Source organism: Ostreococcus lucimarinus, chromosome 1 (genome assembly GCF_000092065.1).
Source record: "Ostreococcus lucimarinus CCE9901 chromosome 1, complete sequence".
In the NCBI taxonomy this organism is placed as follows: domain Eukaryota; kingdom Viridiplantae; phylum Chlorophyta; class Mamiellophyceae; order Mamiellales; family Bathycoccaceae; genus Ostreococcus; species Ostreococcus sp. 'lucimarinus'.
Window position 1 is genome coordinate 900,266 of NC_009355.1, and position 25,404 is coordinate 925,669.

General features: G+C 59.5%; 15 protein-coding genes across 15 annotated transcripts; 7 read left to right on the forward strand and 8 right to left on the reverse strand.

The window, feature by feature from the left end:
- Positions 1-208: 208 nt before the first annotated feature.
- On the forward strand, positions 209-7,549 carry OSTLU_19336 (predicted protein; the record flags this gene model as incomplete). Its single annotated transcript, XM_001415596.1, has 6 exons — positions 209-948; positions 1,003-1,783; positions 2,039-2,389; positions 2,456-4,295; positions 4,389-7,049; positions 7,308-7,549. 6 exons carry the CDS (start codon positions 209-211, stop codon positions 7,526-7,528), a joined length of 6,594 nt encoding a protein of 2,197 aa, XP_001415633.1. The 3' UTR covers positions 7,529-7,549.
- Positions 7,550-7,574: 25 nt separating this feature from the next.
- On the reverse strand, positions 7,575-8,480 carry OSTLU_29149 (predicted protein; the record flags this gene model as incomplete). Its single annotated transcript, XM_001415932.1, has 1 exon — positions 7,575-8,480. One exon carries the CDS (start codon positions 8,478-8,480, stop codon positions 7,575-7,577), a length of 906 nt encoding a protein of 301 aa, XP_001415969.1.
- Positions 8,481-9,072: 592 nt separating this feature from the next.
- OSTLU_29150 (predicted protein) lies at positions 9,073-11,087 on the forward strand. Its single transcript, XM_001415597.1, has one exon. The coding sequence runs from the start codon at positions 9,145-9,147 to the stop codon at positions 11,017-11,019; it is 1,875 nt and encodes a 624-aa protein (XP_001415634.1). The 5' UTR covers positions 9,073-9,144; the 3' UTR covers positions 11,020-11,087.
- A 195-nt stretch (positions 11,088-11,282) lies between these two features.
- Positions 11,283-12,371, forward strand: OSTLU_2326 (predicted protein; the record flags this gene model as incomplete). The annotated part of the gene is made up of 1 exon (XM_001415598.1): positions 11,283-12,371. A coding segment is annotated over one exon (1,089 nt), but the record flags the coding sequence as incomplete, so codon positions are not given.
- Positions 12,372-12,920: 549 nt separating this feature from the next.
- OSTLU_39789 (predicted protein) lies at positions 12,921-13,921 on the forward strand (the record flags this gene model as incomplete). Its single annotated transcript, XM_001415599.1, has 2 exons — positions 12,921-13,190; positions 13,286-13,921. The coding sequence occupies 2 exons, from the start codon at positions 12,921-12,923 to the stop codon at positions 13,919-13,921; spliced, it is 906 nt and encodes a 301-aa protein (XP_001415636.1).
- Positions 13,922-13,976: 55 nt separating this feature from the next.
- Positions 13,977-14,894, reverse strand: OSTLU_29154 (predicted protein; the record flags this gene model as incomplete). Its single annotated transcript, XM_001415933.1, has 1 exon — positions 13,977-14,894. The coding sequence occupies one exon, from the start codon at positions 14,892-14,894 to the stop codon at positions 13,977-13,979; it is 918 nt and encodes a 305-aa protein (XP_001415970.1).
- A 222-nt stretch (positions 14,895-15,116) lies between these two features.
- Positions 15,117-15,939, reverse strand: OSTLU_39963 (predicted protein; the record flags this gene model as incomplete). Its single annotated transcript, XM_001415934.1, has 2 exons — positions 15,117-15,700; positions 15,903-15,939. 2 exons carry the CDS (start codon positions 15,937-15,939, stop codon positions 15,117-15,119), a joined length of 621 nt encoding a protein of 206 aa, XP_001415971.1.
- Positions 15,940-16,573: 634 nt separating this feature from the next.
- On the forward strand, positions 16,574-18,208 carry ClpX1 (mitochondrial ClpX chaperone; the record flags this gene model as incomplete). Its single annotated transcript, XM_001415600.1, has 1 exon — positions 16,574-18,208. Exon 1 carries the CDS (start codon positions 16,634-16,636, stop codon positions 18,206-18,208), a length of 1,575 nt encoding a protein of 524 aa, XP_001415637.1. The 5' UTR covers positions 16,574-16,633.
- Positions 18,209-18,366: 158 nt separating this feature from the next.
- On the reverse strand, positions 18,367-19,380 carry OSTLU_92206 (predicted protein; the record flags this gene model as incomplete). The annotated part of the gene is made up of 1 exon (XM_001415935.1): positions 18,367-19,380. One exon carries the CDS (start codon positions 19,378-19,380, stop codon positions 18,367-18,369), a length of 1,014 nt encoding a protein of 337 aa, XP_001415972.1.
- Positions 19,381-19,588: 208 nt separating this feature from the next.
- On the forward strand, positions 19,589-20,148 carry MRPS6 (Putative mitochondrial ribosomal protein S6; the record flags this gene model as incomplete). Its single annotated transcript, XM_001415601.1, has 2 exons — positions 19,589-19,771; positions 19,951-20,148. The coding sequence occupies 2 exons, from the start codon at positions 19,589-19,591 to the stop codon at positions 20,146-20,148; spliced, it is 381 nt and encodes a 126-aa protein (XP_001415638.1).
- Positions 20,149-20,594: 446 nt separating this feature from the next.
- OSTLU_29159 (predicted protein) lies at positions 20,595-20,840 on the reverse strand (the record flags this gene model as incomplete). The annotated part of the gene is made up of 1 exon (XM_001415936.1): positions 20,595-20,840. The coding sequence occupies one exon, from the start codon at positions 20,838-20,840 to the stop codon at positions 20,595-20,597; it is 246 nt and encodes an 81-aa protein (XP_001415973.1).
- A 189-nt stretch (positions 20,841-21,029) lies between these two features.
- Positions 21,030-21,878, reverse strand: OSTLU_40154 (predicted protein; the record flags this gene model as incomplete). Its single annotated transcript, XM_001415937.1, has 1 exon — positions 21,030-21,878. The coding sequence occupies one exon, from the start codon at positions 21,876-21,878 to the stop codon at positions 21,030-21,032; it is 849 nt and encodes a 282-aa protein (XP_001415974.1).
- A 236-nt stretch (positions 21,879-22,114) lies between these two features.
- On the reverse strand, positions 22,115-22,411 carry OSTLU_29161 (predicted protein; the record flags this gene model as incomplete). Its single annotated transcript, XM_001415938.1, has 1 exon — positions 22,115-22,411. One exon carries the CDS (start codon positions 22,409-22,411, stop codon positions 22,115-22,117), a length of 297 nt encoding a protein of 98 aa, XP_001415975.1.
- Positions 22,412-22,732: 321 nt separating this feature from the next.
- OSTLU_29162 (predicted protein) lies at positions 22,733-23,438 on the reverse strand (the record flags this gene model as incomplete). Its single annotated transcript, XM_001415939.1, has 2 exons — positions 22,733-23,298; positions 23,417-23,438. The coding sequence occupies 2 exons, from the start codon at positions 23,436-23,438 to the stop codon at positions 22,733-22,735; spliced, it is 588 nt and encodes a 195-aa protein (XP_001415976.1).
- Positions 23,439-23,852: 414 nt separating this feature from the next.
- OSTLU_29163 (predicted protein) lies at positions 23,853-25,370 on the forward strand (the record flags this gene model as incomplete). The annotated part of the gene is made up of 1 exon (XM_001415602.1): positions 23,853-25,370. The coding sequence occupies one exon, from the start codon at positions 23,853-23,855 to the stop codon at positions 25,368-25,370; it is 1,518 nt and encodes a 505-aa protein (XP_001415639.1).
- Between the last annotated feature and the right edge of the window lie 34 nt (positions 25,371-25,404).

Here is a 25,404-nt window from a genome sequence, read left to right on the forward strand (position 1 = left end):
GGGACTGCGCGCGATTGATCAGCTCATCGAGGTGGAGTTTGGCGAGGAGGTCGAAAAGGTGAAGAAGTTTGCAGATTACTTGCTCGACGTCGTGAGCACGAGTGCGGAGGACTTGCTCGGATCGTCGTTGACGGATGAACACAGAGAGCACCCTGTGGCGATTAATGATCCACTTTGGAGTAATGCGCGCGCGCGCGAACTCGTGGAGATGATGAGCCTGGTCTTAGGTCGATTGGTTTTGCACAGCGGGGCGTTGACGACTGAAATCGTCGACTCGCACGTGCAGCGTGCCATCGAGTTGTTGAACGCGGACGACGGGAATCAAGACGTGGTGAGCATGAAGCACTACGCCGCAGCTCTGACGCTGACCGAACTCGCGCGCAATGCGCCTACGATCTTCAACGTCCACGTACCAATTTTTATCTCGTCCATCTGGACCGCTTTGCGCGATCCATCTTTGAGAGTGCGCGAAGTCGCTGTCTTGGCGCTTCGCGAGTGTCTGATGGTGACGGAGCGCCGAGAGACGAGATATCGCGTGCAGTGGTACTACGCGTTGTACGAAGCCTGTCGAGCAGGATTGAAGCAAACTTCGAAAGTAGAAGAGATACACGGTTCATTGTTGGTGTTCGGCGAATTACTGAGACACACTGGCGAGTTCATGTTGAGTCGCTATCGCGAAGTGGCGTTGACGATTTTGCGGCTTCAAGATTTTAAGAAGTCAATCATACGACGAACGATCGTGAGTTTGATTCCCAAGTTAGCAGCATTTAGTCCACAGCGCTTCGCGGAGTCGTACCTGGTCGAGTCGTGTGCGTTGATCCTCACGACGATTCGCTCGCCGAACGATAGCGGCGCCGGCTTTCAAGCGCTCAGTCACCTCGCCGACGCAATGTCGTCAGTGATAGACGTTGATTCAGATGAAGTCACAGTTGGCAGCTCTTTACTGAGGTACTTGCCGGAAGTGAGTGCGGTAATGTACGACATGTTTACGTCTCGAGCAAGAGGACCGAACGCGTATCCAGAGGCGCTCGAGTGCGCCGGGGCTTTGATGAATTCGCTCCACTTAGCGTGGAAGCCGCATTTCGTAAACTTGTTGATGCCTATGTTCACCGCGGGGTTGTCCAAGTCGCTCGTCATAGGGCTTGAATCTGCAGCCCAAGGTGCACCGGATCTGTTGCCGTCTATCCAATTGAAACTGGCAGACGCTATTGCGAGCGCGATTCATCAGGAACCGACGACGGAGAAGAGCTGCCCGATGCCACCGAACAAAAAGATCGTGCAACTGGCGCTCAAAACGATGCGAACTTTCCCGTTCGAACCGACAGTGTTACTTCGATCGATTCGCAAAAATGTCATTTGCTACCTGGACGATTCGTCAGCTGAGTCACGACTCGAAGCGGCGCTGACGTGTTGCAGCGCGTTGCGCCTCAGAGTGGGATCGAGCAAGAGCGTGACGACCGCGGTGGAGAACATCATGGAAGCGCTCATTCCAGTGGCGGTCGGCGACAACGATGCATCGATCAGAAATGCGCTGTTGACTGAATTTTGCAGGCCGAGCGCATCGATAGATTCGTACCTATCGCAGGCAAAATCTCTCAGGGCGTTGTTTTTGACAGTGAACGACGAGAGTGTTGCCATACGCATGTTAGGTATTGAGCTGCTTGGACGCTTGGCGACGAGGAATCCGGCGTACGTCCTTCCAGCACTACGTGTGCACATGCTGCAGCTTTTAGCTGAGCTCGAATATAGTAGCGAATCCCTGCATAGAGAGGAGAGTGCCAAGGTGATGGCGGTGATGATTCGCAGTTGTCCGCGGCTCGTCTCGCCGTATCTCTCCCCTATCTTGCGTTGCCTCATGTCTACGTTGAAGGCGGAAGAAGGCGGAGCGGCGAAGAGCTCGAAATCAAAACAAGACTCATCAGCACCGTCGAGCGCATCTGTGGGAACTGCCGCGACCACGTTGCGACGAACATCATCATCCAAACAGACGTCGGCCATTGCGCCGTCGAAAAAACACGATATCACTGGCCGCGAAAAGGCAGCAGTACTTGGCACGATCGGCGAGCTTGCAAATGTTAGTGGATATGGCATCACGCCATTTGTTCAAGAGCTTCTCATTCTTCTATTGATAGCGCTGAAATCGGCAAGCACTCGCGACCATGCCGTCGTGACTCTCGGCAAGCTCATCGAGAGCTCGGGATACGTCGCTGAGCCGTTCACGACGCACCCGCAGCTTTTGCCACAGTTGCTCCGAATGCTGGCAAACGAACGCGGTATTGTCAGGAGCGAAGTACTGCGGACCCTGGGAATTCTTGGTGCGCTCGATCCGCATGCGCACAGAGGAAATGAAATTCGTTTGCACGGAGAGGGTGTACTAAGCGAAGAGGGCGTGCGCGGTGTGCGACAAGCGAGACTGAGTATGAAGATCGACGATGGCGCGACGGACAGCGCGCAGGTCGATGATTTAGGCAATAATGATGACGGTGACGAAGAGCTGGATATACTACCGATGCTTCATTTGACGTCGCTATCCGATGACTATTACCCGACGATAGCGCTGAATTCGTTACTTCGTGTGCTGCGAGATCCTTCGCGCACGAGCGTTCGTCACATGGTGGTGCGAAGCATCGTGTACATTTTCCAAGTCCTCGACACGGCTTGTGTTCAATATTTACCTAGCGTCGTCCCAGTCATGCTGAGTGTGATTCGAACGAGTGATGATAGCCTGCGTGAAGGAATGTTTGTGGAGCTCGCTACTCTGGTGGGTGTCATCAAGGCACATATTCGCCGATACTTGTCGGACATCTTCGAGCTGATGAATATTGCATGGGATAGAAGCGGGATGTCCAAAAATACGCTGCTTTTGTGCGAAGAGCTTTCCGTCGCTTTGAACGACGAGTTCAGAAGGAGTTTACCCATGATTGTTCCTCGCATAGTTTCGTCGCTCGCAGAGGCTGAGCGCTTGCGCAGGTACGATTCAGTACCGTATATTCTTCACGCCTTGGAGACGTTCGGAACTTCGCTCAACGATCACCTCTACTTGATACTTCCGACGCTTGTGCGCATTTTTAAACCAAGCGTTTTGGATATGCCGCTTGACATCAAAAGAGGCGCTCTGCAGTCTCTGCGCAGACTGCTACCGCGCATGCGCTTGGCGGACCAGGCTGGGATTGTCGTTCACGCGTTGACGAGAGTATTGGACGTGGAGGACGTAGAGCTTCGTTTAGATGTACTAAACGTGCTCATATCGTTGGAGGTGTCTCTTGGGCGCGAATATGCGCTCTTCTTGCCCGTCGTAAAGCGTGCTGTTTCAAAGTGCGGCGTCAAGGATCCGGCGTTTGACGACATGGTCAAGCGAGTCGAAAGTGGTAATCCGCTACTCTTCGATGACCTTGAATCTGAATCGCTATTAATCGCGTCAGCCACGGAACATAGAAAACCTGTGCTTCAAAAGCATCTTTCAGTGAACCAACTTGCCGTTCGCCGCGCTTGGGAGAGCAGTCAGCGGTCTACCAAGGAAGATTGGCTAGAATGGATGCGAAAACTTGCGTTGGATCTGTTGAAGAGCTCACCACTGCCGTCGCTACGAGCGTGCAGTGAGTTAGCGCAAGTGCAGCCGAATCTTGCTAGGGATCTATTTTGCGCTTCGTTTGTTTCGTGCTGGGCCGAGCTGAATGAAAGCCATCGAGAGATTCTAGTGCGCTCGCTGGAAGCCGCTCTCGGAAGCCCGACCATTCCTCCTGAGATCGTCTCAGTTTTGCTCAATCTCTGCGAGTTCATGGAACACGATGAAAAGCCAATTCCAGTTGACGTGCGGACGTTGGGTATGATTGCTGAACGCTCCAGAGCTTACGCCAAAGCTTTGCACTACAAAGAACTTGAGTTCATAACGAACCCAGGTGCGTGCGTCGCAGCCATCATCGCCATCAACAACCAGTTGCAACTTCCCGAGGCGGCTCGAGGTGTGCTCGTGTACGCGCAAGAAAACTTGACGGTCGACATCAAAGAGTCGTGGTACGAGAAACTTGAACAATGGGACGATGCTTTGGAAGCGTATAAAAGAAAACTGGACGAGCTCGCCAGCGTGGATTCACCTCAAGCGATGGAAGAAAGACGTGAAGCGATGGTGGGGCAGCTTCGATGCTTGAACGCACTCGCGGAGTGGGAAGAAATTCAGAGAATCTACGAAGCTGGGAATCAAGCAAACGTCGATTGGGACGAGTATCGCAACGATGTTACTACGATTGCCGCGAAAGCTGCTTGGCATCTTGGAGATTGGGAGCAGATGGAGATTTGTACGAATCAACTTGATAGAGATCAAAATATCCGGGGTCGTCTCCCAAACGCCGACCGTGTCGATGCGATCGGCAAGCGTACGTCCAGCGTAGTGAACACTACTGATTGTGACTTTTACAAGTCCATTCTCGCCATCCGTCGAGGCGCACAGGACGAGGCGCGGGAGCATCTTGCCGCCGCGCGCGAGATGCTCGGCACGGAACTCGCGGCTCTCGTGAGAGAGTCTTACGACCGTTCTTACGGAGCGCTCATACGAGCGCAACAGCTAACTGAGCTGGATGAAGTGATTGAATACGCGCAACTGACTGCGGTCGCTTCACCCGCGGCTGCGCGGCGACAAGAGATCATTCGAAAAATGTGGCGCGATCGAATCTACTTGGTCAAGCGTGACGTCGAGGTCTGGCAAGAGCTCTTGCAAGTTCGCTCATTGGTGTTGCCCATGAGCGAAGAAACTGATATATGGCTTAAGTTTGCCTCTCTGAACCGCAAACAAGGGCGCGACCGTCAATCACGTCGAACGTTGTTGCGCCTCCTTGAGTATGACCCAATCATGTGTGCCGAGGGCAAGCCAGGATTCGGCGCGGGTTCTGGGCGCCCTAAAGTCATGTTTGCGTTCGTGAAGCACTTGTGGCACACAGGACAGAAAAGGCAAGCTTTTATGCGTCTTCAATCTCTCGCACACGAGTTGCGAGTGCAATTGGAAAACATGCGCGCTTCTGGTCAGACAGAGACGGATCACAACAAGACGGTCTCGCGAGCTTTTCTCAAACTCGGCAAATGGCGCTGGGCGCTCACCGATAGTATGAACGATGAAACACTGACTGATGTGCTCATGGCGTTCAGAACCGCGACATCTGCGGACCAGCATTGGTCCAAGGCGTGGCATCACTGGGCATTGTTCAACGCCACGGCCATGGAACATTTCCATCGCCAAGGTGGTGCGTCAACAAAGGATGCGATGCAGCACGTCGCGCCAGCAATCAGTGGATTTTTCCGATCAATCTCTTTGGCAGGCTCATCCATGAAAGCCAAGGGTGGATCACTGCAGGACATTCTACGCCTGCTCACACTTTGGTTCAATCACGGTGGCTCGCCCGAAGTCGAAACGGCCTTGATCGCTGGGTTTGGACACGTAAACATCGACACTTGGCTCGCCGTGATCCCACAAATAGTTGCGCGAATTCACACGCACGTCTTACCTGTGAGAAATTTGATTTATCAGCTTCTGGTGCGTGTTGGCCGACAGCACCCGCAGGCGGTTCTCTATCCTTTGCTCGTGGCATGCAAGAGCCAGAGTACATCGAGACGAGCCGCGGCGCACGCGATTTTGGACAACGTGCGACAGCACAGCGCCTTACTCGTCGAGCAAGCACAAATCGTTTCTCTCGAGCTCATTCGAGTCGCGATCGTGTGGCATGAGGCCTGGCACGAGGCTTTGGAAGAAGCGTCACGTCTATACTTCGGCGAGCAAAACGTCGAAGGTATGATGGCAGTATTGACTCCATTGCATCACATCTTGGAACGCCAGGGTGCTGAAACTCTTCAAGAGATGGGCTTCGTGCAAAACTACGGCCGCGAGCTTCAGGAGGCACACGACTTGTGTCAAAAGTACCGCCAAAGTAAGCGCGAAGAAGAGCTGAATCAAGCGTGGGACTTGTACTATCACGTTTTCAAGCGTATCACCAAACAGCTTCCTACAATGACGACATTGGAACTTCAGTACGTGTCACCGCGTTTGCTCAATTCGCGAGATTTAGAGCTGTGCGTTCCCGGCAACTATATATCTGGACAGGTGGAACAAGCCCAGATTAGAGCCTTCGCGCCGACTATGCACGTGATCACGTCCAAGCAGAGACCGCGACGACTGCAAATTCATGGATCCGATGGTAAAGACTATGGTTACCTCCTGAAAGGTCATGAAGATTTGCGCCAGGACGAACGCGTGATGCAACTCTTCGGTTTGGTGAACACGTTGTTGAACACGACCATGGCCACGGCACAACGAGACTTGGGCATCGCTCGCTATGCCGTCGTCCCGCTCTCCCCGAACAGCGGTTTGATTGGATGGGTGCCTAATTGCGACACCCTTCACGCGTTGATTCGTGAGTACAGAGACGCGCACAAGGTGCCACTGAATTTGGAACATCGCATGATGCTCGCCATGGCGCCGGATTACGATCATCTACCCCTCGTGAATAAGGTTGAGATTTTCCAACACGCCGTTGAAAACACTTCAGGTGGCGACTTGGCACGAGTTTTATGGTTGAAGAGTCGAAGTAGTGAGCAATGGCTCGAGCGCCGGACGACGTACACGCGATCTCTCGCCGTGATGTCTATGGTAGGCTACCTACTCGGCCTCGGAGATCGCCACCCATCAAACTTGATGGTGGATCGATACAGCGGTAAGGTGCTTCACATCGACTTTGGTGATTGCTTCGAATCGTCGATGTACCGAGAAAAGTTCCCTGAAAAGGTCCCTTTCCGACTCACTCGCATGCTCGTCAGGGCGATGGAGGTGAGCGGCATCGAGGGCAACTTCCGAAGCACGTGCGAGAGCGTCGTGACGGTTTTGCGCGACAACAAAGACTCTGTCATGGCGATGTTAGAAGCCTTCGTGCACGATCCGCTCATCAACTGGCGTTTGCTGACGAACAATGTTCTCGCCCCAGACGGAGAATCGATGAATACATCAGCGCACGACGCGCAAACAAGCCCGGCTGAAACGCCGACGCCGAATCGCAGCCGCACGAGCAGTACTCCCGGCGCGGACGATAGCGACGGCGATCGGACGCCGACGCCAGGCAGACCATCAAATCGACCCTCGAGACAGGATTCGCGCCCTCCAAGCGTCGGCGTCATCGAAACACCGTCTGGTCCTGTTCCTTCGAGTACATCCGTTATAGGAGTCGAGGCCACGCACGCGATGGCTGCCATGGGCTCGAGCGTGCGCGATTCCAGTACGGCGACATCGGTGCTGTTGCGTCGAACCGAACTCATCAACGCGATGGAAGCGTACGGCATCGATGACGGGACAAACGATGCACTGAATGAACGAGCGGTGAGTGTCATGCAACGCATGAGCGCGAAACTCACAGGTCGCGACGGCGATCATCATCACGTCGAATCGATGCAACCGGATTCAGTCGAGATGCAAGTCGAGCGATTAATCTCTGAAGCTACGAGCGCAGAGAACCTCAGCGTTAGCTACGTGGGGTGGTGCCCGTGGTGGTAAAACACAAAATTTGTAACAACATCATTTCATCATAATGAAACGTCTATCAAATCGCCAATTTAGCGCTCGGAGATCTAGCCGTGGACGCTTCTCTCGTAAATCGGTCGGCGTCGTGTTCTACGCTTCGGCGCGGAGACCGCGGAGTCTCGGACGATTGACTTCCCACAGTCGTCGTCACGGACATCAACTTTGAAAGCTCTGGCGCCGGAGGCGGTTTCCACGGCGATTCCGCGCTACCCTCTGCGTTGACTCGCCTGATGGGAACTTGCGTGACTTCGTCGTCGGCGAATTCGAGCGCTTTCCCGTTGGCACCGCTCTCTGGGGACTGCCACGGTTTGCCCGGGCGCGACGCACTCGAGCGAGGGATCGCAGCGTCCGGATTCGGCGGTGTGTCGTCGATGTCTTTGATACCGGGTGGCGTTTTGCCGTTTTCGAGCATCTCTAAGATGTCCATAAAATTGCTCGGATGCGGGGGATCAATCAACTCGTCTCGCCCCGGTCGTCTTTGCGTCTGCTGCGCCGAAAAGAAGTTTGGATTTTCTGACGCGCTCGTTTGCGGACGCGGCGCGGTATTTAAGGTGAACTCGCCCGCGCTCGACGCCGGCTCTGGGGTGAACGCTAGACTCTCCCCTGACTCGCTCCCTTGCGGACTCGTCTTGAACGGCCAATCCTTGCTCGCGCGCGCCGCGGGCGACGACACCCCACTCGCCGTTCCACCGGCGGCGTACATCTGCTTCAATTCCGCCAACTCTGCCTTCATTTGCGTCTCTAAAAACGTCTTCACGTCCGTGATGCTGTCCCGAACGGTGGACGAAACCTCATTTTTAATCTCCTCTCGCAGCGCCTCGGCGCGCTCCTCCGCGCGTTCGACGCGTTCCACCGCGCGTTCAATCTTCCCCGCCAACTCCGGCGTGAGCGCCATCGCGCCCTCCTCCGCCACCACCCCATTCATCCGCGCGGGCGTTCGCGCGTCCTCGCTCCCCTCCGCGTCGTCCTTCGCGTCCCCTCCTCTCGCCGTCGCCTCGACGAATCGCGCCAACCACCGCCGCGCGCTCGGGTACGCCAAATACGCCGCTCCCACCACCGCCGCCATCCGCGCCGCCCCCCCCCACGCCGTCCCTCGTCTCTCCTCTACCTCCGCCATCGCTCCGCCCCCCCCGACGCCTTCCTCGCGTCCCGCGCGTCGAAACGCCTCGTCGATCTCGTCCTCGCGCACGCCCTTCCCCTTTAAAAATCCACGCTTCGCGTCGTCATCCCTCGACGCCCTGACGCTCGCGTGCGTCAGGAAGCTCACCGCGTTCGAGATCTCCGTCTCGCGCATCGCGGTCGTCGTCGCGCGCGGTCTGCGGTCGGCGGTCGTCGATCGAAGCGTCGGTCCGACGCCGGGCGTCGACGACACGAGACTCAATCGCACACACGGACGCTACACCCTCGACCCTAAACGAGACTTTATATCACACACGGACGACGACGACGCCGGACGAAAACCTCGATCGACGGCGCGCGCGCGACGCGACGAGCGCGCGACACGCGCGATCGCGGCGCGGCGAACGCGACGAACGCTCGACGAGCGCGCGCGTTATACGATGCGCGGGACGAACGCGTGCGCGACGACGATGCGCGGACGAACGACGACGACGACGACGACGACGACGGGACTCGCGGGACGGCGCGGAAAGACGGCGCGAACGGCGCGGACGGCGCGAGGGGCGGCGCGAGGGACGAACGAATGGACGAGAAAGGTGGTGGTGCGCGCGGGATCGAGCGGGGAGGGCGCGGATGGGGTGGCGCGCGCGCCGAGACCGGCGTACGTGCCGGGGGTTATCTCGGACCCGAAGTACGTGCGCGTGTTCGACACGACGCTGCGGGACGGGGAACAGTCCCCGGGGGCGACGCTGACGAGCAAGGAGAAGCTTGACATCGCGACGTCGTTGGCCAGGCTCGGGGTGGACATCATCGAGGCTGGATTTCCGATCGCGAGCCCGGACGATTTGGAGGCGGTGCGCGGCATCGCGAAAAAGGTCGGCAACGAAGTGTACGAGGACGGGTACGTGCCGGTGATTTGTGGGCTTTCGAGAGCGAATAAGAAGGACATCGACGCGGCGTGGGAAGGCGTGCGTCACGCGCTGCGACCGAGAATTCACACGTTCATCGCGACGAGTCCTATTCACATGGAGAGTAAATTGCGAAAAACCCCGGATGAAGTCGTGGCCATCGCCGTGGAAGCCGTCAAGTATGCGCGTTCGCTCGGGTGCGACGACGTCGAGTTTTCTCCGGAAGACGCCGGAAGATCCGATCCCGAGTTCTTGTATCGCATTTTGAGCGCCGTCGTCGAGGCGGGCGCGACGACTTTGAACATTCCGGACACGGTCGGGATTTGCCTGCCGGATGAATTCGGACAACTCATCGCGGGCATCAAGGCGAACGTGAAGGGCATCGAGGGTGCGGTTATTTCGACGCACTGCCAAAATGATTTAGGTTTGTCCACGGCAAACTCATTGGCGGGTGTCGCGAACGGCGCGCGCCAGGTGGAGTGCACCATCAACGGCATCGGCGAACGCGCGGGTAACGCGTCGTTGGAAGAAGTCGCCATGTCCATTTTCATGCGCGGCCAATCACGCCTCGCGGGCGCGTACACTGGAATTAATCCGGTTTATATCTATCCCACTTCCCAGATGGTGAAAAACTACAGCGGTATGGCGATCCAACCGCACAAGGCCATCGTCGGCGCGAATGCCTTTGCGCACGAGTCCGGCATCCACCAAGACGGCATGTTGAAGAACAAGCTCACCTACGAAATCATCGCCCCGGAGCAAATCGGGTACTTCAGAGGCGAAAACGACGTCGGTGTCGTCATGGGGAAGCACTCTGGTCGCCATGCGTTGTCTTCCAAGTTGAAGCAGCTCGGCGTGCCGATGGAAGGAGATGCGCTCGACGAAGTCTTCAATCGCTTCAAACTCGTCGCGGAGACGAAGCTCGGTGGGGTCAACGATGATGAGTTGCTGGCTATTGTGCGTGACGGCGAATCGGTGCAAGACCCGGCGTGGAGTTTGGAAACCGTGCAAGTCGTGTGTGGTACCACCGGTTTGCCCACGGCGACGGTGAAGATGCTGGCCAAGGATGGTACGGTGCACATCTCCGCCGTCGTCGGTACCGGCCCGGTTGATGCCGCGTTCAAGGCGATCGACGCTCTCGTTGGATTAGATGTCGTGTTGACGGAGTACAGAGTCACCGCGGTTACCAAGGGCATCAACTCGCTGGCGGAGACGACCATCACGGTGAAGCCGCGAGAAGGCGCGGAGCAAAAGCTCGGCGCCGACGTCTTCAAGACCAACTTGCAAACCGGCGAAACCGCCGTTCGTTCGTTCACGGCTACCGGTGCAGACACCGATATTGTTGTGTCTTCTGCCCGCGCCTACGTCATCGCCCTCAACCGCATGACTGAATACGTTACCAAGGCCTACGTGGTCGAGGCCGTGGCGTCAAGATGAGAAGCGCGCGGCGCGCGCGGCCGACAACTAGCCAGTCATACGCACACCTAGAAAGCATTATTGAATACAACACGTCAGTATCGTATGCGAATTCACCGCACTCGCCACACCGCGCGCCGCGCGCCCGACCGCGCGCGTTCGAACGTCGTCGGCGCGCCGTCGGCGACCTAGGTGTGGCCCAAGTGCGCGTCACATCGCCGCGTGCGCGTCGTCGTCGCATGAGCACCTACGTCTACGTCGACGCCGATGGCGCCGGAAGCGATCGTAAAGCCGTGCAGCGTCGCACCGTGGACTACACCGCCACCACCGTGCGGTACGTCGAGGAGCGCGTGTACGCGAAAGATCCGTGGAATTCTTCGCATCCGCGCCCTCTCCCCGGCGCGCTGCTCGATTTCATGCCTCCCGTGGCGTACCCACACCTCCCCGCGACGTCGTTCGCCACGAAGTTCGTGCACGTGAGCAGTAATAAAATCAGAACGAGCGTGAACAAGGTGATGTTCATGCCGGATGGACGACGGTTGTTGACGTGCTCGCAAAACGGAGAGTTTACGCTGTGGAACGGGATGTCGTTTAATTTCGAAACCATTCTACAAGCGCACAACGGACCGATTCGATGCGCGGAGTTTAGTAACAATGATAATTGGCTCCTCACCGGGGACGACGAAGGGAACGTGAAGTACTTTCAGACGACGTTTAATAACTTGCGTTCGTTTCAAGTGCACAAAGAACCGGTGACGTCGATTTCGTTCGCGAGGTCGGATTTGAAGTTTGCGACGGGAAGTGACGATGCGTCGGTGAAGATTGTAGATTTCGCGCGCGCAGAGACGGAGCACACGCTGAGCGGGCACTCTGGGGACGTGAAGACTGTGGAGTGGCATCCGTATTTGGGTCTCGTGGCGTCGGGAGGAAAGGATGGAGCGTTGAAGATGTGGGACCCTAAGAGCGGGCACTGCGCCACGACGTTATACGGGCATAAGAACGCAATAACATGCTCGAAATGGAACAAGAATGGGAACTGGTTGGTGACGGGGTCGAAGGACCAGACGCTCAAGGTTTGGGATTTGCGAATGTTGAAGGAAATCGGTACCTACAGAGGTCACGGAAAGGATGTCACGGAAGTTGTCTGGCATCCCACGCACGAGGCCATGTTCACCTCGGGTGCGTTCGATGGTTCCATCAACTACTGGCTCGTGGGCGCTGGTGAAGCGCCTCACGCGGAAATCAAGGGTGGCCACGAAGCTTCAATTTTGAGCCTGGCGTGGCACCCGGCTGGACACATTCTCGTGAGCGGATCACAAGACAACACCACAAAGTTTTGGTGCCGCAACCGCCCGGGCGAGGTCGCGCGCGATACAGCCGCCGGTCGCATGCCGGCGGGTGGCGCTGTCGAGGCGGTCATTCCCACGACGCTTCCACGACCGGTCGCGCCGCCCGGATTGCCGCCCGGATTGAAAACCGGCGCCGCGCCTCCTCGACGTCCAGTTGCGCCGAGCCGCTCGCGCGCACCGCCACCGGTTCCACCCCCAGGCGCACCACCACAGGGCCGTCCACAGGGGCGCGCGCCTCCGCCGGCACCGCCTCCTGGGGCGCCGCCTCAGGGTCGTCCGCAACCGCCCGGCGTCGGTCGCGGCAGACCGGCGGCGCCGCCGCGCCGAGGCCAACCCCCTCCGGGACTGGGCAATCGCCCCCCTGGACTGTAGTTAGCGACTGTAGATTACACTTAGTTTTCGATATTTCCCTTGTCTTCACGCCGGCGCGCGTTTGAGGCGTCCATCCATCGCCGCCTTCGCGCCTCGTCAGCGTTCGGCCGCCGCGAGAGTGGATAGGGCGCGTCCCGACGCATCATCGCCCGTCTCCCGACGCCATTTTCGCGCGCACACGCACGCACGCTCGCACACAAGATGTCCGCTTCGTTTGCCACCGTCCAACCGAGCGTCCGCGCGCGCGCGACGCTCCGATCCCGCGCGAGACGCGCCGATCGATCGTCGATCGTCGTCCGCGCGGGCAGCGCGGCGCAACAAAAAGGTCTCGGCGATCTCGACACCGTCAAGCTCACCGCCGCCGACGGTTCCACCGCGGACGTGTACTTGTTCGGCGGCGTCGTGACGAGTTTCAAGCCCAAGGGCGGTGACGACGTGCTGTACGTGCGCCCGGATGCGAAGTTTGACAAGGTGCGTCGGCGGCGAAGCGACGCGCGAGACGCGCTCGGACGATGAGCGAAGCGATGGAAGACTGACTGCGGTGTGGTAAACACAATCGCACGTAGAGTAAGCCGATTTCTGGTGGTTTGCCGCACTGCTGGCCGCAGTTCGGCCCGGGGGCGATTCAAGTGCACGGATTCGCGCGCAACGTCGACTGGACGCTCGTGAGCACGACGGATGGCGACGAACCGTCGATGACGATGGAACTCACGCCAAATGATTACACCAAGGCGATGTGGGATAAGGATTTCAAGGTGACGGAAACCGTCACGCTCAAGGGCGGCGCGCTCGAGGCGAAGCTCGTGGTTGAGAACAAGGGCAAGGAAGCGTTCGATTTCACTGGTTCGTTCCACACGTACTTGAGCGCCGACATCAACGCCGCCGCCGTCGGCGGGTTGAACGGCTGCAAGACGTTAGATCGACTCGCGGAGAAGGAATCCACCGTCTCTGGTGACGTCAAATTCCAAGGACCGATCGACAGCGTGTACTACGGCGTTCCGGAGACGCTTACGCTCGCCACGGGCAAGCGCACTGTGAGCATCAAGTCGAGCAAGACGTGGACAGAAGCCGTGGTGTGGACGCCGTGGACGGACATGGAGGCGTGCTACAAGGAGTTCGCGTGCGTCGAAAGCGCCGCCGTGACTCCGGTCGTCGTCGCTCCGGGCGGCTCTTGGACCGCCACCACGACGATTTCCGCGTAAATTTGTCGCATTATTACTTGCAATCAAAAATTTCATTTAAGTTCGCTATTCGTCGTTAAAAATACTTGTTTCCGAAGACCTTGGCGTCGTGCTCCTTCTTGAAATCATCGCGCGTCTGCGTGCCCGCCACTCCACCTCGATCGTTCAGCGTCGTGCGATCGAGTCTGATGTGATGCGGCGGTTGCAAAACAGCCTTCTCCGCGTCCGTCATTCCGTCCTCCGTGCCGTCGGGCCAGGTGGGATAGTACGACCGCCCGTATGCGTACGTCGACGGCGCGAATCTATACAGCACCGCTCGCCGCGTGTGCTTGGCCGTCCACGCTTGCGTACCGTGCGTCGCGGCTTCGGTAAAAAATAACACATCTCCAGCCTTCATCTTCGGGTTTACGACAAGGTCTTGATGCGACTTGTACTCTAAAATTTCTTGCGGGCACGGAAACATGGACTTGTGCGACCCCGGAAGGATGCAAAATCCTCCATCCCCGGGTTCAGTGTCGCTCAACGCCACGCTCACACCGATGAGTTGGTTATACATTCTCCCGCCTTCGCACGTGTACGCGAGCTCTTGACACCAACTCCCATCCGGATTCATCCTCCCTCCGTGAAACACGAAGCCGTCGGCGCCCGTCTTCTGTTGAATCATCAACGGTAAGTGATCCATGCGATACCCCTCCCCGACGAGCTCGTGATAATAAGGCACCAAGCGCTCGTGCGCGAGCACAGATCTAAACAACGTCGCGTCTCCGTTCTTCCACGATAACATCCCTCCCAAATCCGCGCGCCCCGTCGTCCCGTCGCCCGCGAGCGGGTCCCCCGCTTCCCCTCCCAACCGCAGTCGACCCTTGCGTTCGACGATCTCCGATTCCCGCGCATCGATCGCCGCGTTCATTTTCCTCACTTGCTCCGCGTCGTACACCCCGCGCACGACGACGAACCCGCGCAAATCGAACGCAAACTTTTCCTCCGTCGTCATTCGAGGCGTCGTCGTCGTCGACGCGTCGTCGTTGGCGTTCGCCATGGCGCGCGCGACGCGCTGAGCGCTCGCGCGATGCGAGCGAATCGACGAGGATCGTTCGTTCGACGTCTGGCGACGCCGAGCGCAGTGCGTGAGTAAAGGTGCGGGCGCCGAGAGAGGCATCGAGTGGCGCGTGACGTCGCTTTTTCGTTGCTACAAGGGAGTGTGCTAATCAATCTTCTAATCCATTCTGCTCTTTAACGTCCTGGTGAACGTCCCGTTGCCCTTGGTGACGACGGTCACGACTCCACCCCAACCGCTCAAACAATCTCTGTTCACGCCCGAGGTCAAGCAGTGCGAGATGACCTCGAACAACGCCTCGGGATCCAAGTCGCGCTTGTAAAACGACTCGCACACGCCGAAGAGCGACTCGACGTTGTCACCCGCGACGACGAAATCGTCCGTCGAGGCGTCGGCACCGATCAAATCCATGCTCGTGATGTACGGTTTACCATCTGCATCTAATCCGGCGACCACGGGTTCGGTGTAATACGGTGAGAATCGTTTCTCGTACAGCGTCGCGCTCACCACCGCGCCGAACACCTTCGGCGACATCACGCGGTTCTCCCGAAGTTCATACATGTCGTGCTTAAACTTTAACTTTTGCGCCAGCGTGAGTTGATCGGCGATCAATCCCGTGAGTCCCAAGTACAACCGATCGTGGATCTTGTGCAACTTGGAGTAATCCACCGCCGCGGTTTGGTTTTGGTTGATGCCCAACCTGAGATCGGACGCGATCGCCACGCAATCCTTCCCCGTCATCGCTGCGTCGCGCGCCGCGCCGTGGTCGTTCGCGCGTCGTCAGTCACCGTTCATTCGCGTGCGTTCGCGCGTCGCGCGGCACCGTCGCGTCGCGCGTCGCATCGCGCGTCGCGTCGGACGTCGCGCGTCTTCGAATCGAACCCGCGTCGTCGTCGTCGTCGTCGTCGCGCGTCGTCGCCGTCGTCGTCGTCGTCGCGCACGCACCGATGACGGCGGCGCCGTTGTAGCTCATGATGCTCATCGCGCCCGTCCGTGCGCCCGCGCGGCGTCGCCGAGCGTCGCGCGTCGTCGTGTGCGGCGGTCGGCGGTCAACCACCGCACTCGTCCTCGCGCGTCGCCGTCGCGCGCGCGCATGCTTCGCCGCGCGTCGCGCGCGCTCGCGTCCCCGTCGCGCCTCGCCGCCGTCGTCGCCGCCGCGCGCCGTCGCCGCGCGCGCCCGTCGTCGTCGTCGCCGCCGTCGCCGTCGTCGTCGTCGACGTCTTCTCGCGACGCCGACGTCGACGCCGCGCCCACCGGCGCGGACGGCGCGTCGCGCGCGCCTCGACCGCGCGCGCGCGTCGACGTCGCCGACCTCCCGCGCGCGCGCGCGACCGACGCCGACGCCGAGACGACCGACGTCGACGCCGACGCCGACGCCGACGCGCTCGCCGCGAAGCGCCGCGCGTTCCACGCCGCGCGCGGCGTCGACGTCGCCGAGCACGGCGGCCCGCGCGGGCTGGAGCCGACGCGGTACGGCGATTGGGAGCGCGGCGGGCGCGCGAGCGACTTTTAGCGCGCGCGACGACGCGCCGGCGCGCGAGATTGGATTTGAAACGTTCGTAATCTCGCATCCGACGTGGCGCGGGCGATCGAACGATCGGTCGCGAGAGCGCGACGCGCGCGCGATCGAACGATCGTCGACGCGCGAGGACGCCGAGGAGGACGACGCGAACGCGATGCGTCGCGTGACGGCGATCGCGCGGGCGCGCGGCGCGCGACGCGCGGTGGAACGCGCGCGATGCGCGCGCGGAGGGGTGGTAACGGTTGGCGCGACGCCGCGCGTCGCGGGGGCGCGGAGCGACGCGATGGCGCGCGCGGTAGGGACGCGAACGCGGGCGTCGAGCTCGACGACGGAGGCGCGAGAGAATTTGGGGTTCGCCGCGCACGGATTGCTGGCGGAGACGGCGGTGTTCGCGCCGATGGATGTGCCGTCGACGGGGGGGACGCGCGCGGGGGCGAACGACGGCGCGGGGGGGGAGCGAACGTCGTACGCGGTCGATGATTTACCGACGCCGAAGGAGATGGTTCGAGTGTTGGATGAGTACATCGTCGGACAAGCGCACGCGAAGAAGGTGCTGTCGGTGGCGGTGTATAATCACTATAAGCGCGTAGGGGCGGAGGGCGAACGACGAGCGCGAGAGGCGAGCGCGGCGTTCGCGCAACGACTCGACGAAGAAGACGGTGCTTTTGAGGATGAAAATGTAGTGGATGAAAATTCGCTCGATGATGTGACGTTGGAGAAGTCAAATATTTTACTGTGTGGACCGACGGGAAGCGGAAAGACGCTCTTGGCGAAGACGCTAGCGAAATTCGCCAACGTGCCTTTCGCCATCGCGGATTCGACTACTTTGACTCAGGCCGGTTACGTCGGCGAAGACGTGGAGTCCATCTTGCACAAGCTCTTGCAGAACGCGAACTACGACGTTCAGGCAGCGCAGCGCGGCATCGTGTACATTGATGAAATCGACAAGTTGTCTCGCAAGAGCGACAACGTGAGCATCACGCGAGACGTCTCAGGCGAGGGCGTTCAGCAAGCCCTTTTGAAGATGGTTGAGGGCACGACGGTGAACGTACCGGAAAAGGGCGGTCGAAAGAACCCGAACTCGCAGTTTGTCCAGCTCGATACGACAAACATTCTTTTCATCTGCGGCGGCGCGTTCACGGGTTTGGAGAGCGTCATCCAACAGCGTCTGTCCAAAAGCTCCATCGGTTTCGGTAAACCTGTGATCGCGCGAGATGAGCCAAACAGTAAGCAGGCGGTAGAAGCGGCGGCGAAAGCCTTGCAAGAGGTGGAGACTGGAGACATAGTCTCTTACGGTTTGATCCCAGAATTTGTCGGACGCTTTCCGGTGTGCGTACCGCTGTCCGCCCTGGGCGAAAAAGAGCTCGTGGATATCTTGACGAAACCTCGCGACGCAGTGGGCAAGCAGTATCAACGCCTTCTCGAAATGCACGGTGCCGACCTGACGTACACCGACGAAGCGCTTTCACTCATCGCACGTGCCGCCGTCAAGCGAGGCACGGGCGCCCGCGGGTTGCGAACGCTTCTCGAGCGTTTGCTCACCGACGCCATGTTTGAAGTTCCCGACGATCCGACGGTTTCTGAAGTTCTTATCGATGGAGAGAGCGCGGAAGCAGGTCTGGCGCGACGCGGCGTGGCGGGTGCGAAACTCATCAGATCGAAAGCGCGAAAATTTAAGGCGAAGAAGGGCTCGGCGAAGGACGAAGAAGGTTCCGCGGCTGAGGCATAACGCCAATGTACACACGTTTGTTTTAAGTTTGTTTACATCAATATGTAATTTTACGAATGTTACAGCATCTATATATATATGCGATGACAGAAAATGTGCTTGGAGCGCGCTTGGAATGCATAGAATGCGCCAGCTGCTCGGCGAAGAACGCGCCAGCCTCAGCGAGTCTTCGACTTTGATCTCGAATTTGATAGTGAGTCCCTGCAGGCGAGGTAACCGTACATCCATGGCATGGCGAGTGTCATCTTGATGAACAAGTGATTGCACCACTGTCTGTCCACGATACCATCTCGTAACAATGTGTAGGCGTTCTCTTGCCAGAACATCACCCCCATGCAAAGCGGTTCAAGGACCGCACCGTGCAGCAAGCAGTACTTTGCCTGCAAGTTCGGCGGGAACGACGCCATGGCCACCGCAAGGCCGATGATACACGATAGGATGCCGATTGCTAGATGATTTACCATCGCGTACTCGAATCGAGTACCGACTTTGAAATAGTACAGAAGCACCGGATCGCCGAACGCGAATGTCGCCCCGTACAGCGCCAACAGAACCCAGTTGAAAAGCATCACCGTATGCGCCGTATTTCGCGGCTTATAAAACGGTCTCACGCGAGGAATCCCTGAAGACGTCGTCACGCAAAACACTACCGCCAGTCCAAACGAAATCATGAGCGACGACTGACGATAGAAATCCACCAACGTCGCGTTCCCCCGTCCCTGCCCTCGCCCTTGCGCCCCCTCGAACATCAACAACCCGATCCGCAAATAATTCGCGACCGCCGCGCGATGCACCCACTTCATTCGCACCGCCTCATCGCCCCACCGAATCACCATCAAAGTCTCTAACACCTCTCTAAAATGCATCACCGTGCACCACATGGACATCGAAAAGAATTCCCTCGTCGCGTTTTCCGCGTTGAAAAGCCGCTGTCCCGCGTCTTTACCGAACCACGCGAACGGCGCTCCGCACAGCATCTGCGCGAGCGCGAACGCGATGCAGCACCACAGCGCGGGTTTCGTGCCGAAGAGCGCGCTCGCGATCGCACCGCGCGGCGTCGTTCGTCCAATTCTTCGTCCATCGCGGTCCCTCGTCCGACCGCTCGCGCTCGTCGTCGCCGTCGCGCGATCGCGCGCGCTGTCGCTCGCGGTCGTGCTGCTCGCGCGCGTCATGTCGCGCGCGCGTCGCCGGACGACGTGGCGATCCGTCGCGCGCGCGGTGTGGTCGCGCGCGCGATGTGACGATCGCGTCAGGTTTTCGCGCGCGTCATCGCGTCGTCGCGCGGCAGTGCGCGACGCGCGCGAGCGGCACGACCGCGCGCGGCGAGCGAGGGCGCGCGCGCGAGCGTCGGCGACGCGCGGGCGACGCGCGGGCGACGGGATGGTGCTGTACGACGCGATGATCGTCGTGAGCGCCAAGGTGCCGAAGACGGCGTGCGCGGACGTGCTGCGACGACTCGGCGCGAGCGTCATGGACGCGGGCGGGGTGGTGACGAACGTGGCGTCGTACGGCGCGCGGACGCTGGCGTACGAGTTTCGTCGACCGGGGGAGAAACACTTCGAGGTGCGGCGACGGAGGAGCGAACGATCGCGGGGGTTTGCCAGACGAGACGCGAACGCGAACCGAACGAGGACGTCGTCGACGCGCGCGTGCGAGCATCGATGATGGCGCGGCGCGGTGATGATGAATGCGATGAAGGATGGCGACTGACGGCGAGGCGTGAGCGGCGATCGGACGCGCAGGCACAGTTTGTGAAGATGTCGTTTAACGCGCCGCCGACCCTCGTGGCGGAGGCGGAGCGCACGCTGCGCATCGACGAACGGGTCTTGCGGTGGGTGATCACGAAAAAGCGCGCTATGAGGCGATTGAATGATTATAAGGCGCACGATCCGAGGAATCCGAACGCGATGCAGAGTTATGATGGGCGGAAGCCGTCCTGAGGGGCTCGAGAGGTGCGGCGGCGCTACGCGTTTGATTTTTTCGTCGACGGAACCGAGCGCGATCGACGATACCCGCGTGAGCTGTTCGTGAAACACGCGTTCACTCTGCGGATGACGATCAAAATTTAGTTATCCCTGTCTTACTCGCCGTGGCCGGCGTCGTATGATGATTAAGTTATTAGCTCTAGCCGACGCACGAGCGGCGCGGAGCGAATAGCGATCGCGGGACTGTCGACGAGCGCGCTTGGTTCTCTTTTTTCTCTCTTTTTTGCGTCCAGTCACACACGTTTGCCGATGAGGATGAAATCTTATCTTAGCGGATTTCTCTGATTTTTCGTGAGGAAATTCAAGACAACTGTTACACAACGCCAAGGCAATGGGTTTTCTCGACTCGACGGCGTGTCAGGAAGAACGTGGACGATGATAATCTACATATTCGGATTCCCTCAGAGCATGAGCAGTGATCGAGCATGTAACAACCTGACACGTTTTCCTGTCACTTGTTTTTGGAGATGACGAACGATGAGCGAGGGAGAGTCTCTGATGATGAAGACAGCAAGGGCGTTTCTCAAAGAAACCATTCGCAGTGCCCGAACTCTAGAGTTTTCGCTACCGATTCGTCGGATGCCTAGCTTGAGAACTAGTGCAGGCCCCACCTTCCTTGGATGTCTGAGGAGACGAACTTCGCTCATCGTTTTGCCAAGTCAAACTAGAATCAAAGTTCTTCGTCGGCTTGAAGTTTTCGTGTTCTGACGCGTCGCGTGACTTTTTTCGCCTTTGCAGGAATGTTTAGCAGGTACATTTAGGTGCCGTGTAGTAGCGATTGATGAATAAATGTAGTTTAAAAAGAAGTTAAAGAATAAGAAACGAGGCTTCCGCGCTCACCAGTCGATCTTCTCGCCCGCGTAATCGTACAAGTTACCGCTGTGCTCGAGCGTGGCGCCGCCGATGACTTCGAGCAATCTCGTCACGGCGTATTCCGGAGTGAAAAGTTTGTCCGCCGGCACGTTCTTCTTGAACGGCTCGCTGAGCTTCGTGTCGACCGTTCCCGGGTGCACGCACATCGCGATGATGGGATGTTTCTTGCGCGCAAACTCGATGGAACAATTTCTCGTCAACTGATTCAACGCCGTCTTCGACGCTCTGTACGAATGCCAACCGCCCAAGGCGTTATCACCGATACTACTGACGCGCGCGCTCCAATTCGCGATCACCGGCACGTGTGCGTTACCGGCAAGATTCAACTCCGCCGTCTTCAGCATCAACGGCGAGAAATGTTTCATCATCATCGTCGGGCCGAGCGCGTTGACGCGATACGACTCCACCATGTTCTCCGCCTCCGTCCTCGCGATCGAAGTCTCCGGCCGCATCTTCCCCTCGCTCAGCACCGCGCTGACGTTCGCCATGAAGTCCAACCTCCCGAACTCTCTCTCGACCGTCGCCGCGGCGGCTTTCATCGACGCCTCGTCCTTGGCGTCCACGCGCAGCACGCGCAGCCGGTCGCCGTGCGCCTTTTGCAGCTCCTTCAGCCCATCGGCGTTGTCGGGATCTCGACACGTCGCCACGACGACGCCGCCGTGCGACTTACCTCGAAAAACATCTCGATCCCGCTCGAGCATCTGCCGCGCCAGCTCGAGCCCGATCCCGCGCGACGCCCCCTGCACGAGCGTCGCGAAAGGCACCGGCGCGGTGACGTCGGTTCGACTCGCGAACGCTCGCACGGCGCGCATCTCGCGCGCGGACGCCGACGGACGCGCGGCGCGCATCGCGAGCGTCGACATCGCGCACTTCATCGCGCTCGCCATGACGAAGACTCGCGCGCGACGATGTGACGGCGCGAGGTCGCGCGCCGGAGGGGCGCGCGAGAGAGGTCGGCGCGCGCGCTTCGATTCCGCCTCGACGACGACTTCGTGTTACATACAATCGACTAATCCCTCGCCGCGCGCGCGTTTTAACGCGCGCGCGCTCAATTCGCCTCGCTCGGCGTCTTCGTCTTGAGCTGTAGGGCGTGAATCGGGTTATCCATCTCCTCGCTGAGCGCGTCGTAAATCATGCGGTGTCGAAGCACCTGGCGCTTGCCCTCGAACGCCTCGCTCACGATCTCCACCTTGAAGTGCGTCTCCGCGCTCGGGTCCCCGCGCGCGGGATTCCCGACGTGCCCGGCGTGCGCCGCGCTCTCGTCGATGACGACGAGGGACGCGGGCGCGAGCGCGCGCGTGAGTTTTTGAGTGATGGCGGTGTACACGGGACGACCGACGTTCATCTTCGCCCCGGCGGTCTCTTGACACGCGGAGCCGTCGGGTTGGACGTCGACGATCGTGGTCGTTCGACGCGCGCGGCTCGGAGCGCGGGCGCGGCCGGAAAGAAGCGGTGCGCGCGCGTGAACGATGAGGGTCGCGGCGACGGGCATGAGCCGGCGAGGCGCGAAGTGCGGTGGAGGGCGCGCGAACGACCGCGCTCGCGGTCGCGGTCGCTGAGCTCGATTTCGCGTGGATGGCGTGGAAATGCATGGAAGTAGGCGTCGTATTTAAAGCGCGACGCTCGATCGCGCGCGTGATGGTCGTCAGAGCATCGACCGAAGCGGTCAAGCCTTCGTGTACATCTTCGCCAGGTCGTCGAGCGAGTGATCGAGATGGCAGCAAAAGTCGGTGTCGACGTTTTGTTTGCACTTCATCGCGTTTTGCATCACCAAGTGGTGAATCTTGAGCGCGTCGACGTAATCCTCCGGCGACATCTCCGCCGCCTTGACGCGTTGGCAGAGACAATATTCGCCGATGAGGGCGATGATCTTCCCGCAGTGTTCTTCCTTGGTCATCACCCACCGCATGGACTGGTTCAACTTCACCGGATCCGACAACCCACCGGCGAGCTCATTGATCTGCGTCATGGCTTTTCGAATCGTCGCCGACATTTCGCGAAGACTCGCCACCATGGCGGGATCGTCGAAAATCCCGCACGGCACTTGACAGTGCCCACCGCGCACGCGCACGCGCGCGTGCACGGTAGATTCGTTTTCGAGCGCCGCGTCGTCCCGCAGCACCGCGCCGCGCGCGTCGGTTAAGTAATCGAACGCCGCGCCTCGGCGTCGCAGCGCCGCGCGCGCCGACCCCGCCGTCGCCGCGTCCCTAACCACCAGCGTCTTTCCCTCCACTGCGCGCGCGCGCGTTCGAGCGTTTCGTCAGTCGCGCGCTCGCCGTCGTCGTTCGCGCCTTCGCCACGCGTCCCGCGCCGACGCGTCGATCGCGCGCGCGCGGCGCGCGACGCGCACCCGTGCGCGCGAAGATTTGCATGTCGAGTCGATTCGTCGTAAAGTGACGCGACTTCGTCGTCGCGACTTCGACGCGCGTCCGAGGCGCGCGCGCATGGCGTCGCGCGTCGCGGCGACGCCGGCGACGCCGCGCGTCGTCTCGCGGCGCGCGGCGCGCGAGACGCGCCGCGCGCGCGCGTCGGCGCGCGCGAACGCGGGGACATCGGCGCGCGACGACGACGTCGACGACGCGGCGACGCTGCGCGCGCTCGCCGACGAGCCCGAATCGCCCAAGGACGAGCGCGCGTCGAAGCGAGCGCTGGAGATCGTGCGCGCGGCGCGAGCGTCGAAGTCCGCGCTCGGGAGCACGAGGGCGTGGAACTCTGCGCTGCGAGCGGTCGCGCGCGCGGCGAACGAAGACGACGGGAAGGCGCGCGTGCGCGAAGTGTGGGGGTACATGCGCGATGGGAAGGTGCGGTTGAATGATTTCACGCTCGGGGAGTTGGCGCGAGGATTGTGCCGAGCATCGCGGGACGTGCCGGAGACGCTGACGACGCTGCGGGAGGCGGTGTCGCTGGGGGCGACGATGAACTCGTACGCGCTCACGACGATGTTCGCGGCTTGTAAGCGAGAGCAATACGCATATCGCAGGGCGAAGGGGAAGTGGGCGCGCGATGAGAATAAGAAGATGATTGAGACGTTGCAGGAGGTGTGGAATGCTGGTAGGGGATATCACAACGGGTACTCGCTCGCGAACGCGATGCGAACGTTTCAATTGTCCGATCGCGAGGATCTCGCTTTGGAGATATTCAAGGAAGGCGAGGTTAAAGTATTGGACGCGCACGCTCTGCGTTGCGCGTTGCAAAGTTACGCCGCGGTGGAGGGATTGAAGAGCGCGGACGAAATGTATCGTCGCGGCAAAAAGGAAGGCGTCGTCATCGACGTCGGACACGTCAACACTTTGCTTTACGCAGCGATGGAGTCGGGCGATCACGTATACGCGACGAAAATATTTGACGATATGGTTGCGGGCGCTGAACCATCGCCAGACGTGCTGTCGTTGGTGTACGTGTTATCAGCGTGCGCCAAGGCGAAGGAAGCCGACGTCGCGATGGAGTACTTTGAGCGCGGGTTAAAGGCGGGAATCGACTACGATATCTCCACCATCGACGCCTTGTTAAAATCGTGCGCAAAATCTGGGCGTGCCGTTGACGCGCTGGAGGTGTTCATGGACGCGACGGCTCATGGTATCAAAGTGAGAGAGTCTACAATTACTCTTTTGCTCTCGGCGTACCAAGACATCGCCGCCCAGCCCGGGCAACTGGAACAGGCGCTGACGATCGTGGACATGGGCTTGTTTTTGAACGTTGAGCCGACCGATCGCATGGTTAAGGCACTGCTCCGCTTGTGCGTTGCGGGTGACGATCTCGATCGGGGTCGCGAGGAACTTCGCAAGGCTTGCGAACGCGGTGTGCGTGTGACGTGCTCTGCATTGAGCATTCTAGCCGAGCCGTACGCGGCTCGCGGCGATATCGACGGTGCACTGGACGTTATTCGATCAGGTAAAGGCATGGGGATCGAACTGAAATCTGGCGTGTTCATACAATGCGTCTCAGCCCGGAAAGCCCGCGGTGACGGCGACGGCGCGCTCGTCCTGTACAAAGCGTCCAGAGACGAGTTTGATGTCGAGCCGAGCGCCCGAATCATAAACGAGCTTTTTGACGCTCTCGGACGTAAGGGGATGTGGGAAGAAGCGCTTCGAATCCTTTCCGACGACGTGCTCTCCGTGGATGGCGTCGCGCGCGCCGGCTTTAGCGAAACGGCGGTATCCCATCTAGTTCGCGCCTTCATCAACGCGGGTGATCTCGAGCAAGGCGCCGCAGCGCTCGAGATTGGTAAAATGCTCACGAATTCCGCGAACAAACTCGCCGAAGAGCGTCTGCGCGCCGCACAGAAGCGGAAGCTCAAGAGATGACGAATTGACGCGACGCGAGGCGTTCGCGATTGTA

What these genes read in the sequence shown, in the direction of transcription:
- OSTLU_29150 (XM_001415597.1), top strand. Translation starts at nt 9,145, where the DNA reads ATGCGCGGACGAACGACGACGACGACGACGACGACGACGGGACTCGCG.